The sequence below is a fragment of the Rhipicephalus microplus genome, chromosome X (genome assembly GCF_043290135.1).
Source record: "Rhipicephalus microplus isolate Deutch F79 chromosome X, USDA_Rmic, whole genome shotgun sequence".
Lineage (NCBI taxonomy): Eukaryota > Metazoa > Arthropoda > Arachnida > Ixodida > Ixodidae > Rhipicephalus > Rhipicephalus microplus.
The window spans coordinates 402,984,176-403,004,821 of record NC_134710.1 but is presented as its reverse complement, the minus strand read 5'-3'; the positions used below and the strand labels follow the sequence as shown (position 1 = coordinate 403,004,821).

General features: G+C 46.2%; 1 protein-coding gene and 3 non-coding genes across 4 annotated transcripts; all 4 read right to left on the bottom strand.

Annotated features, from left to right (window-relative positions):
• Positions 1-4,013: 4,013 nt before the first annotated feature.
• On the bottom strand, positions 4,014-5,216 carry LOC142775452 (uncharacterized). Its single transcript, XM_075876850.1, has one exon. The coding sequence runs from the start codon at positions 5,214-5,216 to the stop codon at positions 4,014-4,016; it is 1,203 nt and encodes a 400-aa protein (XP_075732965.1).
• A 2,368-nt stretch (positions 5,217-7,584) lies between these two features.
• On the bottom strand, positions 7,585-7,656 carry TRNAA-CGC (transfer RNA alanine (anticodon CGC)). Its single transcript has one exon. It is a non-coding gene; the product is annotated as a tRNA-Ala (tRNA).
• Positions 7,657-9,066: 1,410 nt separating this feature from the next.
• TRNAA-CGC (transfer RNA alanine (anticodon CGC)) lies at positions 9,067-9,138 on the bottom strand. The gene has a single exon. It is a non-coding gene; the product is annotated as a tRNA-Ala (tRNA).
• Positions 9,139-13,262: 4,124 nt separating this feature from the next.
• On the bottom strand, positions 13,263-13,334 carry TRNAA-CGC (transfer RNA alanine (anticodon CGC)). The gene has a single exon. It is a non-coding gene; the product is annotated as a tRNA-Ala (tRNA).
• Positions 13,335-20,646: the final 7,312 nt, after the last annotated feature.

The window sequence follows — 20,646 nt, the reverse complement described above, 5'->3', positions numbered from 1 at the left end:
CTCACATGCGAAGCAAGCACTCTACCTTTTAGCTGCAGCCCTGTTATGTCAGGAGCACTTATTTATGCATTTGATGGTGCTCAACAGATTATTTTAACAACAAAATAAATTATTACTCGAAATAAACAAAATCATCTCGTCATTGCAACGTGATACAATTTTTTTGTCAACAAAGAAAGAAACATATTTCTATCATAAAAGAAAAGGGCAGCAATGTTATAGTAGAATCACTCGTCGCATTTCGTGGTGCCGTAGTATTACAACACATAAAAAAGATAGAGCTAAAGTCGAGAGCACTTCGGAGGTGCTGGGGTTCGAACCCGGGACTTCTCACATGCGAAGCAAGCACTCTACCTCTGAGCTCCACCCCTTTTTTTTCTTTATTGCCTGCTTGGACGTACACATAGAAACACAAATACAGTCAGGGAACACAAATAATAATGCAAGGCACATAAGACATAGAATGGGCATTGGTAAAAGGAGACACCAAACTTTGGCTGGCGTGTAATGGTTAAAATCGTCTCATGTTCGTGAGTGGCTCGATCCTCGATACCCATTCAGGTATCGGATCTAAAGATTTATGTGCTTCCAGGAACCTGCCCACTGATTCGCGGAAGTACTCTTGTGCCGATCTTGCATCTATATCTACATGTCGTGCGGCCATGCAGGCCTTCCATATGCAGTGCAAACCCAGTAGCATAACAGCATCAAACGGGACACCTTCTTCGTTGTCCACAGTTAGGTAACGAATTCCTTGTGGGTCTAAAGAGAGGTCTTTCTTTAGCGTTCTTTGTAATATATCCCAGAAGAACACGCCTTCCCAGCATTCTAAGAAGACGTGCTCAATGGTTTCGGGCTTACTGCATAAAAAACAGTGCACTCCCCATGGTACATACATTCCTTTTTCCTGTAGCCATGTTTTTACCTCTAGTGTCCCGGTGTGCAATCTGAAGAAAAAGGACTTGGCTCCTGGAGCTACATACATATGTTTGACACGCTTCAGGACATCACTTCCAGACTTGGCACTATATATTGTGCGATACAAAGGCACGGGGAGTAGTATATCCACAAGATCTTTGTATAGCTTCCTTCGTTTCACTCCCGCCAGATATTCGCATGAGAATCGAGCACGCAAGAACTTATAAGCCATCACAACCTCCTTCAAAAAACCGAAAACCCCGCCTTCAATACATTCGGTGGATACCACAAAGTCCGGAACAAGTTTGCAAAGTTTGAGCTGTAATACAGTGCGCAAAAAGGGGTCCTTCACATCCCTAAGGAAGCAGAACCGGTTCACTATTTGCCTCAGGAATAAGTGCGACAGGCTAAGACCTCCATCACGTACACGTCGGAACAAGTTGTTGCGGCTTGTCCTCTCCCAACTCGATCCCCAAACAAAAACAGCCAGAATTCTGTGGAGCTTTTGTATGTTAATGCGTGAGCAGTGCAAAACACTCAACACATACCAAAGTTTGGTAATGAAAAACACATTACACACCGTGGTACGTGCAAACATAGACAATTCCGAGCCTTTTGTCCTCTCAGTCCTTCCACGCATTTCCGCAACTTGGTTCTGCCAGTATGGTTCACTGTCCCGGTAAAACTCTAAAGGAACGCCTAGGTATTTCGTGGGAGTGGAAATCCATTGAATGTTGGCAAAGGTACTGGGTTTCATTGTCCATACTCCATGCCAGATTCCGAGGCTCTTGCCCCAGTTAACTGCACTGCCACTAGTAACACAATAACGCTTCACAATTTCGACAGTTTTCATGATACTGGCGTGGTCCCCACAAAACACCGCGATGTCGTCCGCATAAGCGAGTAGTTTAACCTCCGCTTGCTGCATTTTAAAGCCATTGATACAGTTAGCCCGTATTACGCTGAGGCACAAGGGCTCAATATATAAAGCGAAAAGTAACGGCGATAGTGGGCACCCCTGGCGCACCGACCGCTGCACTTCGATAAGCTCTCCTACTGACTTATTTATTATCAACCTTGTCGTGCAACCCCTGTACGCCATTGCGACACCTTCCATGATAACAGATCCTACGTTCACGTACTCCATAATGGCAAATAGTATGTCGTGCGGTACCCGGTCGAATGCCTTTTCCAGATCCAACTGGAGCATTGCGACCTTCTTGCAAAATACGTCACAACACTCCAGTATGCTTCTCGCCGTATGAATGTTCGTGAAAATAGTTCGTTCCTTGATAGCGCACGTCTGGTGTGGTCCAACTATATCTTTCACTACTGTTTGCAGTCTTTTAGCCAACACTTTCATGAATATCTTATAGTCGACGTTCGCTAAGCTGATAGGGCGATATGCTGTTACCCGCTTTAATGTGTCGCGATCATCTGTTTTCGGGATAAGAACTGTGTGTGTGGACAGGAATGAAGGTGGTAGTCGTTTGCGCTCATATGCATCGTCTAAAACTGCAGCCAGTATAGGGGCTACTTCGTACTTGAACGCCTTATAAAAATCGGCTCCTAGCCCGTCGTGCCCGGGACATTTCCCACGTTTCAAATCGTCTATCGCCACCGCAATCTCATCGGCCGTAATACGGCGCTCTAACATTTCCTTTGAGCTATCGTCAATCTTTGGCATTAAAGGCATGAATTCCGTCTCAAAACCCTCTACGTCCACCGGGCAACGCGCGAACAGCTTTCTGTAGAACGCTGTGAACACGTGTTCGATGCCGCTCTGATCACATAAGATAACACCGTCTTGTACCACTTCGTGAATCTCGTTCCGGCGGGCCCACTTTTTTTCCTTTGCGAGGGCTCGTTTAGTTGGCGCCTCGCCTGTTATCGTTGCTTCTACTCTAGCTCGCACCAACGGCCCCCGAAAGCGTTCGATATCAGCCTGCTCAAGTTTTTGCTTCAGTGTGTTAATGTTGTCTTTGAACGTCCCAGGCGATAGGCTTTCTTCATAAGTTAGCATTTGCAAGCTTTGCCGCAGGTTTTCCTCGTACTTATTCTTTTCGTGCTTTAAAGCGCTGGCTCGTTCAAGTGCCTTCAATTTAGCTGTTTGCTTAAATGTTTCCCATTTCTCACATATTGTTGTGTTTGTCTGGTTCTTTACCTCTTCGAGCAGGGCTAACACTTTCTCACAGAAAACCTCATCCTCCAAAATTTTAGCATTAAGTTTCCATAATTCCCACGCAAACTTATTTCGGTTTTTCGCTTTCTTATTAACATCGAACATGACTAGACAGTGGTCACTGAATGACACGGACTGCACACAATATTCTTGCGCAAGTGCTATCAATTCAGCCGGAACATACACTCTGTCCAGTCGGGCGTGGCTGGCTGCTTGGAAATGCGTGAAGCGCACAATGCGGTCGCACTCCAAGCAGTCCGCCACGTCCTCAAGCCCGTATTCATCAATTCATTCGCGAAGCCCAGCCGTGCTGGCGTCTCTATACGCTGTACCACTTGATTTATCACGCGCTGCCAGTACACAATTGAAGTCCCCCATCAGTACCAGGTTCCTTTCGACGTTGCAGTAATTTCTGACACTCTCGAAGAAATTTCTTCGTTCGTCGAGCAAATTAGGAGCATAAAGGCATATCACTCGCCATTCAACTGAACCATAACGAAAATCACACAAAACCATGCGCCCCGCCAAATCTGACCTCACGCCCCTCACTTCACGGCCTGGGTGTTGGCGCACAAAAAGAACGCACCCCGCGGATTGCCCTATGGCGTGACTCACACCCGCGTAGTACATTGACATGAAAGGTAGCACCATACTCTTGGTCTCATCATCACTTACAATTTTGGTTTCTTGTATGGCAATGATGTCTAACTCATGTTCGATCACCAGTCTATACAACTGTCGTTGTTTTCTCCTCGCCGCAAGCCCTCGAACATTGATTGTAGCAAATCGCAAGGATTTATCTGGCAGCGCCATTTGAATAATTAATAATAGAGACCCAGAGTATGGGCTTATGCTCCTGTCTACACAAGACCTTGGGGCCCGCGACATAGGTCGGGGCTTACACAGCTAACTGCTACGTGACCGGGGGCGGTGGCGGCGGCTTCGACGTCGCCGTCAGCCTCCGATCCTGTGGGATGTTCGGACGTGGCCGCACTGTCGGTCGACGTACAGGGGTTGCTTTTGCTGGAGGTTCATCGCGACTGCTTGGGTCGGTAGATTCGCTCTCTCCCTCGGCGCCTTCGTGTGATCGCTTATTCGTCGTGGTGCCCTCCTTGGAAATGTCCATTTCCTCCACTACTTCCCTGTTGACCTCCTCTGTCACGTTGCTTTTGTCCTCCTGCGTCTGCAGTGCTTCCGAGGAATCATTTTTCACCAACAATGTATCTTCGGCTTTGAGGTTCGTCGACTTTACGTGAGCACTCTCACCTGAGATTTGCTCAGCTGGCACGCTGTCCATCGTGGCACTTTCTGCCTCCACACTCGCTGCTGCCTCGGAATCTGCTTCGTCCATTAGGAGCTCCGAAGTGTCGTCGCTTCCCACGGGCCCTGCAACACTGGCGTAGGTACGCACGCATTCCGACTCGTTGTGTCCAAAACGATGACACAACGTGCACCGTGGTACCTTACAGTCCCGACGAATGTGTCCAGTGCACTGGCAACGAAGGCATAGCGGTGCCCTTCCCGGCACCACCACAAGAGCCAGCTCTCCAGCAATCCTTATTTGATGGGGTAAATCTTCTGGCTTGACTCCCGCCTTAAGTGTCATCGTCACATTTCGCGTCGTTGACGCCTTGTCAGTCACACCACTGACCTTCCACCGTTCCTTGATAATGTCCGTCACCCTGCCATAGTTCAGGAAGGCCGCTCGCACGTCGTCGTCCGGTACGGTAGGCAGGAGCCAGTGCAGCTTCAACCGAAGCTTCTGGTTCGATGGATCAATGAGGAGGCAACGCTGGCCCTTCAATTTTACTTCCGCTTTTTCCAGCAGCCTCTTCGCACCTTCGGCACATTTGAGCGTGACGGCCCAAACGTGATTCATTTGATACGCCCCCAAGGCCGTAACCTCGGAGAGCAGTTTCAAATCACTCAGCGTATCCCTGAAGTCTTCTACACGGTAGGGCCGTGCCCTCACATCCGCGTGCACAAAAACAGTATTCAAAACCAGACGTCCTGAAGGCAGACTAGGCAGAACAACGTGATACTCGTTATCCGAGGCAGCTATCACCCTGGTTCCGCGGCCAGAAACGGCCGCTGATACCGCTCCGACGGAGCCCATTCCAAACGCGTCCGCTCGCTATCGCGGCCCGAAGTGGAATCTCTGAGCTACACCCCCGTTATGTCAGGAGCACTAATGTATGCTATTGATGGTGCTCAAAAAATTATTTTAACAAAAAATAATTATTACTCGAAATAAACAAAATCATCTCGTAATTTCAACGCAATAAATGTTTTGTCAACAAACATAGAAACACATTTCTATCATAAAGGAAAGGGCACCGATGTTTTAGTAGATTATCTCGTCACATTTCATGGTGCTTTAGTAGTACAACACGAAAAAGATAGCGCAAAAGTTCAAATTGATTGATTTGTGGGGTTTCACGTCCCAAAACCACCATATGATTATGAGAGACGCCGAAGTGGAGGGCTCCGGAAACAACGCAAACCTGGGGTTCTTTAACGTGCACCCAAATCTGAGCACACGGGCCTACAACATTTCCGCCTCCATCGCAAATGCAGCCGCCGCAGCCGGGAAACGAACCCGCGACCTGCGGGTCAGCAGCTGAGTACCTTAACCACTAGACCACCGCGGAGGGGCCGCAAAAGTTCAGAGAGCTCTGGAGGCGCCACGGTTCGAACCAGGGACTTCTCACATGCGAAGCAAGCGCTCTACCTCTGAGCTGCACCCCTGTTATGTCAGGAGCACTTACTTATGCGTTTGGTGGTGCTCAACACATTATTTTACCAACAAAATAAATTATTACTCGAAATTAACAAAATCATCTCGTCATTTCATCGTGATACAATTTTTTTGTCGACAAAGAAAGAAACATATTTCAATCATAAAGGAAACGGCACCGATGTTTTAGTAGATTATCTCGTCGCATTTCATGGTGCCGTAGTAGTACAACACAAAAAAGATGGCGCAAAAGTTCACATTGATTGATTTGTGGGATTTCACGTCCCAAAACCACCATATGAATATGAGAGACGCCATAGTGGAGGGCTCCGGAAATTTCGACCACCTGGGGTTCTTTAAAGTGCACCCAAATCTGAGCACACGGGCCTACAACATTTCCGCCTCCATCGGAAATGCAGCCGCCGCAGCCGGGAAACGAACCCGTGAACTGCGGGTCAGCAGCCGAGTACCTTAGCCACTAGACCACCGCGTAGGGGCCGCAAAAGTTCAGAAAGCTCTGGAGGCGCCACGGTTCGAACCAGGGACTTCTCACTTGCGAAGGAAGCGCTCTACCTCTGAGCTGCACCTCTGTTATGTCAGGAGCACTTATTTATGCGTTTGATGGTGCTCAACAGATTATTTTAACAACAAAAAAACTATTACTCGAAATAAACAAAATCATTCCGTCATTGCAACGTGATACAATTTTTTGTCAACACAGAAAGAAACATATTTCTATCATAAAAGAAAAGGGCAGCAATGTTATAGTAGAATCACTCGTCGCATTTCATGGTGCCGTAGTATTACAACACATAAAAAAGATAGCGCTAAAGTCGAGAGCACTTTGGAGGTGCTGGGGTTCGAACCCGGGACTTCTCACATGCGAAGCAAGCGCTCTACCTCTGAGCTACAGCCCCCCTATGCCAGGAGCACTAATGTATTCTATTAATGGTGCTCAAGAAATTATTTAACAAAAAAATTAATTATTACTCGAAATAAAGAAAATCATCTCGTCATTGCAACGCGATAAATTTTTTGTCAACAAAGATAACAACACATTTCTAACATAAAGGAAAGGGCACCGATGTTTTAGTAGATTATCTCGTCGCATTTCATGGTGCCGTAGTTGTACAACACAAAAAAGATAATGCAAAAGTTCAAATTGATTGATTTGTGGGGTTTCACGTCCCAAAACCACCATATGATTATGAGAGACGCTGTGGTTGAGGGCTTCGAAAATTTCGACCACCTGGGCTTCTTTAACGTGCACCCAAATCTGAGCACACGGGCCTACAACATTTCCGCCTCCATCGCAAATGCAGCCGCGCAGCCGGGAAACGAACCCGCGACCTGCGGGTCAGCAGTCGAGTACCTTAACCACTAGACCACCCCGGAGGGGCCGCAAAAGTTCAGAGAGCTCTGGAGGCGCCACGGTTCGAACCAAGGACTTCTCACATGCGAAGGAAGCGCTCTACCTCTGAGCTGCACCTCTGTTATGTCAGGAGCACTTATTTATGCGTTTGATGGAGCTCAACAGATTATTTTAACAACAAAAAAACTATTACTCGAAATAAACAAAATCATCCCGTCATTGCAACGTGATACAATTTTTTGTCAACAAAGAAAGAAACATATTTCTATCATAAAAGAAAAGGACAGCAATCTTTTAGTAGAATCACTCGTCGCATTTCATGGTGCCGTAGTATTAGAACACATTAAAAAGATAGCGCTAAAGTCGAGAGCACTTTGGAGGTGCTGGGGTTCGAACCCGGGACTTCTCACATGCGAAGCAAGCGCTCTACCTCTGAGCTACACCCCCATTTTGCCAGGAGCACTAATGTATTCTATTGATGGTGCTCAAAAAATTATTTTAACAAAAAAATTATTTATTACTCGAAATAAACAAAATCATCTCGTCATTGTGACGCGATAAATTTTTTGTCAACAAAGATAGAAACACATTTCTATCATAAAGGAAAGGGCACCAATGTTTTAGTAGATTATGTCGTCGCATTTCATGGTGCCGTAGTAGTACAACACAAAAAAGATAGCGCAAAAGTTCAAATTGATTGATTTGTGGGGTTTCACATCCCAAAACCACCATATGATTATAGAGACGCCGTAGTGGAGGGCTACGGAAATTTCGACCACCTGAGGTTCTTTAACGTGCACCCAAATCTGAGCACACGGGCCTACAACATTTCCGCCTCCATCGGAAATGCAGCCGCCGCAGCCGGGAAAAGAACCCGCGACCTGCAGGTCAGCAGCCGAGTACCTTAGCTTTACACTAGACCACCGCGGAGGGGCCGCAAAAGCTCAGAGAGCTCTGGAGGCGCCACGGTTCGAACCAGAGACTTCTCACATGCGAAGCAAGCGCTCTACCTCTGAGCTGCACCCCTGTTATGTCAGGAGCACTTATTTATGCGTTTGATGGTGCTCAACAGATTATTTTAACAACAAAATAAATTATTACTCGAAATAAACAAAATCATCCCGTCATGGCAACGTGATACAATTTTTTTGTCAACAAAGAAAGAAACATATTTCTATCATAAAGGAAACGGCACCGATGTTTAATAGATTATCTCGTCGCATTTCATGGTGCCGTAGTAGTACAACACAAAAAAGATAGCGCAAAAGTTCACATTGATTGATTTGTGGGATTTCACGTCCCAAAACCACCATATGAATATGAGAGAAGGCATAGTGGAGGGCTCCGGAAATTTCGACCACCTGGGGTTCTTCAACGTGCACCCAAATCTGAGCACACGGGCATAAAACATTTCCGCCTCCATCGGAAATGCAGCCGCCACAGCCGGGAAACGAACCCGCGACCTGCGGGTCAGCAGTCGAGTACCTTAGCCACTAGCCCACCGCGGAGGGGCCGCAAATGTTCAGAGAGCTCTCGATGCGCCACGGTTCGAACCAGGGACATCTCACATGCGAAGCAAGCGCTCTACCTCTGAGCTGCACCCCTGTTATGTCAGGAGCACTTATTTATGCGTTTGATGGTGCTCAACAGAATATTTTAACAACAAAATAAATTATTATTTGAAATAAACAAAATCATCTCGTCATTGCAACGTGATACAATTTTTTGTCAACAAAGAAAGAAACATATTTCTATCATAAAAGAAAAGGGCAGCAATGTTTTAGTAGAATCCCTCGTCGCATTTTAAGGTGCCGTAGTATTACAACACATAAAACAGCGCTAAAGTCGAGAGCACTTTGGAGGTGCCGGGGTTCGAACCCGGGACTTCTCACATGCGAAGCAAGCGCTCTACCACTGAGCTACACCCCCTTTATGTCAGGAGCCCTTATGTATGCTATTGATGGTGCTCAAGAAATAATTTTAACAAAAAAATAATTATTACTCGAAATAAACAAAATCATCTCGTCATTGCAACGCGATAAATTTTTTGTCAACAAAGATAAAAACACATTTCTATCATAAAGAAAAGGGCACCGATGTTTTAGTAGATTATCTCGTCGCATTTCATGGTGCCGCAGTAGTACAACACAAAAAAGATAGTGCGAAAGTTCAAATTGATTGATTTGTTAGGTTCCACGTCCCAAAACGACCATATGATTATGAGAGACGCCGTAGTGGAAAGCTCCGGAAATTTCGACCACCTGGGGTTCTTCAACGTGCACCCAAATCTGAGCACACGGGCCTACAACATTTCCGCCTCCATCGGAAATGCAGCCGCCGCAGCCGGGAAAAGAACCCGCCACCTGCAGGTCAGCAGCCGAGTACCTTAGCTTTTCACTAGACCACCGCGGAGGGGCCGCAAAAGCTCAGAGAGCTCTGGAGGCGCCACGGTTCGAACCAGAGACTTCTCACATGCGAAGCAAGCGCTCTACCTCTGAGCTGCACCCCTGTTATGTCAGGAGCACTTATTTATGCGTTTGATGGTGCTCAACAGATTATTTTAACAACAAAATAAATTAGTACTCGAAATAAACAAAATCATCCCGTCATTGCAACGTGATACAATTTTTTTCTAAACAAACAAAGAAACATAATTCTATCATAAAACAAAAGGGCAGCAATGTTATAGTAGAATCACTCGTCGCATTTCATGGTGCCGTAGTATTACAACACATAAAAAAGATAGCGCTAAAGTCGAGAGCACTTTGGAGGTGATGGGGTTCGAACCCGGGACTTCTCACATGCGAAGCAAGCGCTCTACCTCTGATCTACACCCCCATTATGCCAGGAGCACTAATGTATTCTATTAATGGTGCTCAAGAAATTTTTTTAACAAAAAAATAATTATTACTCGAAATAAACAAAATCATCTCGTCATTGCAACGCTATAAATTTTTTGTCAACAAAGATAAAAACACATTTCTATCATAAAGGAAAGGGCACCGATGTTATAGTACATTATCTCGTCGCATTTCATGGTGCCGTAGTAGTACAACACAAAAAAGATAGCGCAAAAGTTCAAATTGATTGATTTGTTAGGTTCCACGTCCCATAATCACCATATGATTATGAGAGACGCCGAAGTTGAGGGCTCTGGAAATTTGGACCACCTGGGGTTCTTTAACGTGCACCCAAATCTGAGCACATGGCCCTACAACTTTTCCGCCTCCATCGGAAATGCAGCCGTAGCAGCCGGGAAAAGAACCCGCGACCTGCGGGTCAGCAGCCGAGTACCTAAGCCATTAGACCACCTCGGAGGGGCCGCAAAAGTTCAGAGAGCTCTGGAGGCGCCACGGTTCAAACCAGAGACTTCTCACATGGGAAGCAAGCGCTCTACGTCTGAGCCGCACCCCTGGTATGCCAGGAGCACTAATGTATTCTATTGATGGTGCTCAAAAAATAATTTTAACAAAAAATTATTTATTACTCGAAATAAACAAAATCATCTCGTCATTGTGACGCGATAAATTTTTTGTCATCAAAGATAGAAACACATTTCTATCATAAAGGAAAGGGCACCAATGTTTTAGTAGATTATCTCGTCGCATTTCATGGTGCTGTAGTAGTACAACACAAAAAAGATAGCGCAAAAGTTCAAATTGATTGATTTGTGTGGTTTCACATCCCAAAACCACCATATGATTATGAGAGACGCCGTAGTGGAGGGCTACGGAAATTTCGACCACCTGGGGTTCTTTAACGTGCACCCAAATCTGAGCACACGGGCCTACAACATTTCCGCCTCCATCGGAAATGCAGCCGCGGCAGCCGGGAAAAGAACCCGCGACCTGCAGGTCAGCAGCCGAGTACCTTAGCTTTACACTAGACCACCCCGGAGGGGCCGCCAAAGCTCAGAGAGCTCTGGAGGCGCCACGGTTCGAACCAGAGACTTCTCACATGCGAAGCAAGCGCTCTACCTCTGAGCTGCACCCCTGTTATGTCAGGAGCACTTATTTATGCGTTGGATGGTGCTCAACAGATTATTTTAACAACAAAATAAATTATTACTCGAAATAAACAAAATCATCCCGTCATTGCAACGTGATACAATTTTTTTGTCAACAAAGAAAGAAAGATATTTCTATCATAAAAGAATAGGGCAGCAATGTTTTAGTAGAATCCCTCGTCGCATTTCAAGGTGCCGTAGTATTACAACACATAAAAAAGCGCTAAAGTCGAGAGCACTTTGGAGGTGCCGGGGTTCGAACCAGTGACTTCTCACTTGCGAAGCAAGCGCTCTACCTCTGAGCTACACCCCCGTTATGTCAGGAGCCCTCAAGTATGCTATTGATGGTGCTCAAGAAATAATTTTAACAAAAAAATAATTATTACTCGAAATAAACAAAATCATCTCGTCATTGCAACGCGAGAAATTTTTTGTCAACAAAGATAAAAACACATTTCCATCATAAAGGAAAGGGCACCGATGTTTTAGTAGATTATCTCGTCGCATTTCATGGTGCCGTAGTAGTACAACACAAAAAAGATACTGCAAAAGTTCAAATTATTTGATTTGTAGGCTTTCACGTCCCAAAACCACCATATGACTATGAGAGACGCTGTAGTGGAGGGCTCCGGAAATTTCGACCACCTGGGGTTCTTTAACGTGCACCCGAATCTGAGCACACGGGCGTACAACATTTCCGCCTCCATCGGAAATGCAGCCACCGCCGCCGGGAAACGAACCCGCGACCTGCGGGTCAGCAGCCGAGTTCCTTAGCCACTAGACCACCGCGGAGGGGCCACAAAAGTTCAGAGAGCTCTAGAGGCGCCACGGTTCGAACCAGGCACTTTTCAATTGCGAAGCAAGCGCTCTACCTCTGAGCTGCACCCCTGTTATGTCAGGAGCACTTATTTATGCGTTTGATGGTGCTCAACAGATTATTTTAACAACAAAATAAATTATTACTCGAAATAAACAAAATCATCCCGTCATTGCAACGTGATACAATTTTTTTCTAAACAAACAAAGAAACATATTTCTATCATAAAAGAAAAGGGCAGCAATGTTATAGTAGAATCACTCGTCGCATTTCATGGTGCCGTAGTATTACAACACATAAAAAAGATAGCGCTAAAGTCGAGAGCACTTTGGAGGTGATGGGGTTCGAACCCGGGACTTCTCACATGCGAAGCAAGCGCTCTACCTCTGAGCTACAACCCCATTATGCCAGGAGCACTAATGTATTCTATTAATGGTGCTCAAGAAATTAATTTAACAAAAAAATTAATTATTACTCGAAATAAACAAAATCATCTCGTCATTGCAACGCTATAAATTTTTTGTCAACAAAGATAAAAACACATTTCTATCATAAAGGAAAGGGCACCGATGTTATAGTACATTATCTCGTCGCATTTCATGGTGCCGTAGTAGTACAACACAAAAAAGATAGCGCAAAAGTTCAAATTGATTGATTTGTTAGGTTCCACGTCCCAAAACGACCATATGATTATGAGAGACGCCGTAGTGGAAAGCTCCGGAAATTTCGACCACCTGGGGTTCTTCAACGTGCACCCAAATCTGAGCACACGGGCCTACAACATTTCCGCCTCCATCGGAAATGCAGCCGCCGCAGCCGGCAAACGAACCCGCGACCTGCGGGTCAGCAGCCGAGTACCTTAGCCACTAGACCACCGCGGAGGGGCCGCAAATGTTCAGAGAGCTCTCGAGGCGCCACGGTTCGAACCAGGGACATCTCACATGCGAAGCAAGCGCTCTACCTCCGAGCTGCACCCCTGTTATGCCAGGAGCATTTATTTATGCGTTTGATGGTGCTCAACAGATTATTTTACCAACAAAATATATTATTATTTGAAATAAACAAAATCATCTCGTCATTGCAACGTGATACAATTTTTTGTCAACAAAGAAAGAAACATATTTCTATCATAAAAGAAAAGGGCAGCAATGTTTTAGTAGAATCCCTCTTCGCATTTCAAGGTGCCGTAGTATTACAACACATAAAAAAGCGCTAACGTCGACAGCACTTTTGAGGTGCCGGGGTTCGAACCCGGGACTTCTCACATGCGAAGCAAGCGCTCTACCTCTGAGCTACACCCCCGTTATGTCAGGACTCTTATGTATGCTATTGATGGTGCTCAAGAAATAATTTTAACAAAAAAATAATTATTACTCGAAATAAACAAAATCATCTCGTCATTGCAACGCGATAAATTTTTTGTCAACACAGATAAAAACACATTTCTATGATAAAGGAAAGGGCACCGATGTTTTAGTAGATTATCTCGTCGCATTTCATGGTGCCGTAGTAGTACAACACAAAAAAGATAGTGCAAAAGTACAAATTGATTGATTTGTAGGCTTTCACGTCCCAAAACCACCCTATGACTATGAGAGACGCTGTAGTGGAGGGCTCCGGAAATTTCGACCACCTGGGGTTCTTTACCGTGCACCCAAATCTGAGCACACGGGCCTACAACATTTCCGCCTCCATCGGAAATGCAGCCACCGCAGCCGGGAAACGAACCCGCAACCTGCGGGTCAGCAGCCGAGTACCTCAGCCACTTGACCACCGCGGAGGGGCCGCAAAAGTTCAGAGAGCTCTAGAGGCGCCACGGTTCGAACCAGGCACTTCTCAATTGCGATGCAAACGCTCTACCTTTGAGCTGCACCCCTGCTATGTCAGGAGCACTTATTTATGCGTTTGAAGATGCTCAACAGTTATTTTAACAACAAAATAAATTATTACTCGAAATAAACAAAATCATCTCGTAATTGCAACATGATACAATTTTTTTGTCAACAAAGAAAGAAACATATTTCTATCATAAAAGAAAGGGCAGCAATGTTTTAGTAGAATCACTCGTCGCATTTCATGGTGCCGTAGTATTACAACACATAAAAAGATAGCGCTAAAGTCGAGAGCACTTTGGAGGTGCCGGGGTTTGAACCCGGGACTTCTCACATGCGAAGCAAGCGATCTACCTCTGAGCTACACCCCTGTTATGTCAGGAGCACTTATGTATGCTATTGATGGTTCTCAAGAAATTTTTAACAACAAAATAAATTATTACTCGAAATAAACAAAATCATCTTGTCATTGCAACGCGATAAAGTTTTTGTCAACAAAGATAGAAACACATTTCTATCATATAGGAAAGGGCACCGATGTTTTAGTAGATTATCTCGTCGCATTTCATGGGGCCGTAGTAGTACAACATAAAAAAGATAGCACAAATGTTCAAACTGATTGTTTTGTGGGGTTTCACGTCCCATAATCACCATATGATTATGAGAGACGCCGAAGTTGAGGGCTCTGGAAATTTCGACCACCTGGGGTTCTTTAACGTGCACCCAAATCTGAGCACATGGCCCTACAACTTTTCCGCCTCCATCGGAAATGCAGCCGTAGCAGCCGGGAAAAGAACCCGCGACCTGCGGATCAGCAGCCGAGTACCTAAGCCACTAGACCACCTCGGAGGGGCCGCAAAAGTTCAGAGAGCTCTGGAGGCGCCACGGTTCGAACCAGAGACTTCTCACATGGGAAGCAAGCGCTCTACGTCTGAGCCGCACCCCTGGTATGCCAGGAGCACTAATGTATTCTATTGATGGTGCTCAAAAAATAATTTTAACAAAAAAATTATTTATTACTCGAAATAAACAAAATCATCTCGTCATTGTGACGCGATAAATTTTTTGTCATCAAAGATAGAAACACATTTCTATCATAAAGGAAAGGGCACCAATGTTTTAGTAGATTATCTCGTCGCATTTCATGGTGCTGTAGTAGTACAACACAAAAAAGATAGCGCAAAAGTTCAAATTGATTGATTTGTGTGGTTTCACATCCCAAAACCACCATATGATTATGAGAGACGCCGTAGTGGAGGGCTACGGAAATTTCGACCACCTGGGGTTCTTTAACGTGCACCCAAATCTGAGCACACGGGCCTACAACATTTCCGCCTCCATCGGAAATGCAGCCGCGGCAGCCGGGAAAAGAACCCGCGACCTGCAGGTCAGCAGCCGAGTACCTTAGCTTTACACTAGACCACCCCGGAGGGGCCGCAAAAGCTCAGAGAGCTCTGGAGGCGCCACGGTTCGAACCAGAGACTTCTCACATGCGAAGCAAGCGCTCTACCTCTGAGCTGCACCCCTGTTATGACAGGAGCACTTATTTATGCGTTGGATGGTGCTCAACAGATTATTTTAACAACAAAATAAATTATTACTCGAAATAAACAAAATCATCCCGTCATTGCAACGTGATACAATTTTTTTGTCAACAAAGAAGGAAAGATATTTCTATCATAAAAGAATAGGGCAGCAATGTTTTAGTAGAATCCCTCGTCGCATTTCAAGGTGCCGTAGTATTACAACACATAAAAAAGCGCTAAAGTCGAGAGCACTTTGAAGGTGCCGGGGTTCGAACCAGTGACTTCTCACTTGCGAAGCAAGCGCTCTACCTCTGAGCTACACCCCCGTTATGTCAGGAGCCCTCAAGTATGCTATTGATGGTGCTCAAGAAATAATTTTAACAAAAAAATAATTATTACTCGAAATAAACAAAATCATCTCGTCATTGCAACGCGAGAAATTTTTTGTCAACAAAGATAAAAACACATTTCTATCATAAAGGAAAGGGCACCGATGTTTTAGTAGATTATCTCGTCGCATTTCATGGTGCCGTAGTAGTACAACACAAAAAAGATACTGCAAAAGTTCAAATTATTTGATTTGTAGGCTTTCACGTCCCAAAACCACCATATGACTATGAGAGACGCTGTAGTGGAGGGCTCCGGAAATTTCGACCACCTGGGGTTCTTTAACGTGCACCCAAATCTGAGCACACGGGCGTACAACATTTCCGCCTCCATCGGAAATGCAGCCACCGCCGCCGGGAAACGAACCCGCGACCTGCGGGTCAGCAGCCGAGTTCCTTAGCTACTAGACCACCGCGGAGGGGCCACAAAAGTTCAGAGAGCTCTAGAGGCGCCACGGTTCGAACCAGGCACTTTTCAATTGCGAAGCAAACGCTCTACCTCTGAGCTGCACCCTGCTTTTTTTTTTTTTTTTTTTTTATTGCCTGGCATGGACATTGTGCAGGGCAATCATTGCACACACATATATTACAATACAAAGAAAAAGAAAAAGAAAAAAAAAAACAAGCATTGCCATCAGTCCCATTTGTACTGATGTTGTCCTCTTAAAAATACTTAAGGTTTGCCAGGGGTTCAACCCTTGACAACCATTCTGGCTCGATATCCTCTATTTTGCTACACTCAATGAATGCAGACATGCTTTGCCTGAAATAAATTACTGCTGGTTTTGCGTCCGGGTCGAAATGGTATCCGGCCATTCGTGCACGCCATATACAGTGGAGACCGGTCAACATCACTACATCGAATGGGACCCCATCATCATTTGTTACTGCGAGGTACCTTATTCCGTGTGGGTCTAGTGGAAAATCCTTCTTTATTGTCCTCTGTAATATGTCCCAAAAATGTACCCCTTCCCAACAATGCAAAAAAACATGGTCTATTGTTTCTGGTTTCTTACATATCAAGCAGTGTGACCCCCATAGTGTAAAAAAACCCCGTTCCTCTGTGAAAGTCTTTACTGATAGTGTTCCTGTGTGTAACTTGAAGAAAAAAGTTTTCACCCCTGTAGGTACCTGCATGTTTCTCACCCGCTTCAGTACGTTTTGTCCCGGTCTTCCACTGTATATGGCCCTGTACAATGGTACTGGCAAAACCATAGCACATACATCTCTGTACAATTCTTTTCTTCTAACACTTGCTAGATAATCTATCGAAAAGCGTACAGATAAAAAACGTACACTGTCTACCACTTCCTTGAGATACCCACGCAACGTCACGGGCCGGCTATCCGTAGTAACAACAAAATCTGGTAAGGCACTGCCTAACCTGAGCTGGCATACCGTACGTAAAAACGGATCCCTGACGTCACGGAAAAACAAAAATCTATTTACTACTTGTCTCACAAATAGGTGCGCCAAACCAAGACCTCCGTCCTTCACGCGCCTGAACAAGTTGGTCCGTCTGCACCTTTCCCATTTCGAGCCCCATATAAAAATTGCGAACACTCTGTGCAGCCTTTGCACGTTGATCCTTGAACAATGTAACACCTGCATCACATACCACAGTTTAGCGATAAAAAACATGTTGCACACAGTAGCCCTAGCGAAAACAGACAGGTTCATGCCTTTCCACCTGTCTGCTTTTTCCTTCGTCTCTTTTGTTTGACGCGACCAATACTCCTCGCTGCCGTTATAACATTCCAGGGGAACCCCGAGGTACCTTGTCGGTGTTTCCGTCCAGTGCACATTCGCAAAAAGGTCCGGCTTTGAAGGCCACCTTCCGTGCCAAAGCCCAAGAGATTTCGCCCAGTTTACGCGGCTTCCTGTGACGCTACAAAAATGTTTCACAACACTTATCGTTTCCTCTACACTTTCTTTGTTCGTACAACACACCGCAATGTCGTCTGCATATGCCAGCAGCTTAACTTCCACTGCCGCCAAGCTGAAGCCACGAATTTTTCCATTTTCATTTATCGCTAAGCACATCGCTTCGATGTAAATACAAAACAAAAGTGGACTGAGGGGGCAGCCCTGACGCACAGAACGCATTACGTGAATGGGGGCCCCCAAAGACTTGTTAACAATTAAACGTGTTGTGCAGTTCTGGTACGCCAAGGCCACTCCCTCCTTGATGATGGAACCGACATTAATATGATCTAAGATGACAAACAAAATATCATGCGCAACACAATCAAAAGCTTTCTCCAGGTCTATCTGGAGCACAGCAACGCCAAGTGAATCTTCGTCACAACACTCTAGCACACACCGCATCTTGTGAATGTTTGAGCTAATGGTTCTGCCTTTGATTCCACAAGTTTGGTGCTCTCCAACAATTTCTTTAATGACACCTTGAAGTCGCGCTGCCAGAACCTTCATAAAAATCTTGTAGTCGACATTGGTCAGCGATATGGGCCTATACGATGTCACCAGTTTAAGTTTTTCCCCTTCGTCCGTTTTAGGAATTAATATCGTATGCGCTTTGCTGAAGGAGGGCGGCAGAGTTTTCCGTTCGTACGCCTCATTGAACAGCTCAGCTAACCCCGGGGACAGTTCTATTCTAAACGTCTTATACCATGCTGCGGTTAGGCCATCGGGTCCCGGTGACTTTCCGGGGTTCAGATGACCAATCGCGCGTTCCACTTCACCTTCCGTTATTCTGCCTTCTAAAAGCTTTTTTGTGTCGTCACTAAGCCGCGGCAAGCGCTTGAGAAACTCTTCTTTAAAACCATGTACATTCGCTTTTCGAATTGCAAAAAGTGACTGATAATACGCAACAAAGGCCCGTTCGATGCTTTCATTGTCGCTCGCGAGAGTCCCGTTGCAATAGACCTTATCGATGTGGTTTCGGCGTCCTTGCGCTTTTTCGAGACCAAGCGCCCTTTTTGTGGGCGTCTCACCCGCGGCAAGATCATTTGCGCGCGCGCGAACCCAGGCGCCTCGATAACGCTCTCTGTCATGCAGTTCTAATTTTTCCTTGACACTGCGCACCTCGTCTTTGCAAGTCCCAGGCTCCCGACTTTCTAGGGCTATCAGCTGCTGCAGTGTTTTCTTAAGACTTCTTTCTTTTATTTGCGCTTCGAATTTTAGCGTGCTCGATCTGTCAAGCGCTTTCATTTTCACCTTCTGCTCTAAACACTCCCATTTCTCTGCTACTGTTTCCGTTTTTTCCATAAGCACTTCATTAATGGTCTCGTGCACTGCTTCTAAAAATGGTTCATCTTTTAGTAACAATGCGTTCAGTTTCCATAAATCCCAGTTGAAAACCTTACGCTGTTTCTTCATGCCTATGCGACACACAACCAAACAGTGATCTGAAAACGACACTGGCTCAACCGAAAAATCGTGACACATAGGCAATACATCTAGGGATAGGTATATGCGGTCTAAATGTGCATGGCTATTGCCATGAAATCGCGTGTAGATCACTTCGCGATTTGCTGCCACACATTCATACACGTCTTCCAAGTCATTTTCGGTTATTAATTTGCCTAGCACGTCACTGCTTTTGTCACGAACGCCAGTGCTATTGACTCTATCGCGAGCCCTTAAAACACAGTTAAAATCACCTAACAAAACCACCCTCTTATTACACTTTGTCCACTGAAACAGGTTAGAAAAAAACTGAGCACGCTCTTCTACACTATTCGGTGCGTATACGCATATAACTCTGAATTCAGTGGCACCATAAACAAAGTCACAATAAACAATTCTGCCCGACTGACATGAAAAAACACTTTGCACAAGAAGGCTTTGCAATTTTTTTACAAAAAGAACACAACCCGCGGACGTTCCTATCGAGTGGCTTACGACCGCGTAATATCGGTCAGTGAAACGGCGCACCATGCTCCCGGTCTCCTCCTCTCCGTCTACCTTAGTTTCCTGGACGGCTAGGACGTCTATGTCTTGGTCTGTGAGCAACCGATAGAGCTGACTTTGCCTACGCCTAGCCGCCAACCCTCTGACGTTAAGCGTAGCTATACTGAATGGCGGAGTTAATTCCATAGTGACTTGTTCGCTAAAGGAGTAGGCCCGGAGCATGGCGCTTACCCTTCACGACCAGCCCTCGGCTAGCCGCCTCCAGGACCATCCTGCTTCCCAGCGCTGTTTTCTTTTGCCTTATCCTCCAGTCTCCGGTCGGTAGGGACTTTCGGCTTAGGTTTGAGACTACGCCGCCTCCCTTGCGGCGCCTTCGCAGGCGGCTCCTGGCTGCTGGTAGACGACGCCCCGTCCTGCTCTACCGAGTCGTCGAGTGGACGCTTTAGCGTGGCGCTGGTCACGCACATCTCGTCGTCGCTGTCCGCCGCCGTCTCTCCCTGACCCTCCGTTGTATCAGCTGTCCCCACTGGAACCACGTCCGTCTCGACCCGCTCAGGCTCGGCCGCTGACGGGGCGCTGGCCGGTGTAGTCGAAAGCTGGCGAGTCTCCGGAAACTTGGGTGTGTCTGCCTGCGCCGCCCCTCCAGTAGTCACAGGGACCACTGGGCTTCCGACCCCTTTGGCGGCGTCCTCTGCCTCGGCCGCGTCCATGACGTGATCAGCCATCGCCTCGTTCTTCGCTGGCCCCATTGCACTGGCGTACGTTCGAACGCAATCCGCCTCGACGTGTCCGAAGCGTTTGCACCGCGAGCAACGGGGAACCTTGCACTCTCGGCGGACGTGCCCTTTGCCTTGGCAGCGCAAGCATTGCATCGGCCGACCAGGCACAACCAGCAAGGCCAGCTCTCCATCGATCCTGATCTGGTGCGGAAGGTCTTCGACCCTGACGCCGCTTTTCAGCTTCAGGAGAGCTGTTCTCGTGGTCGAACACTTGTCGG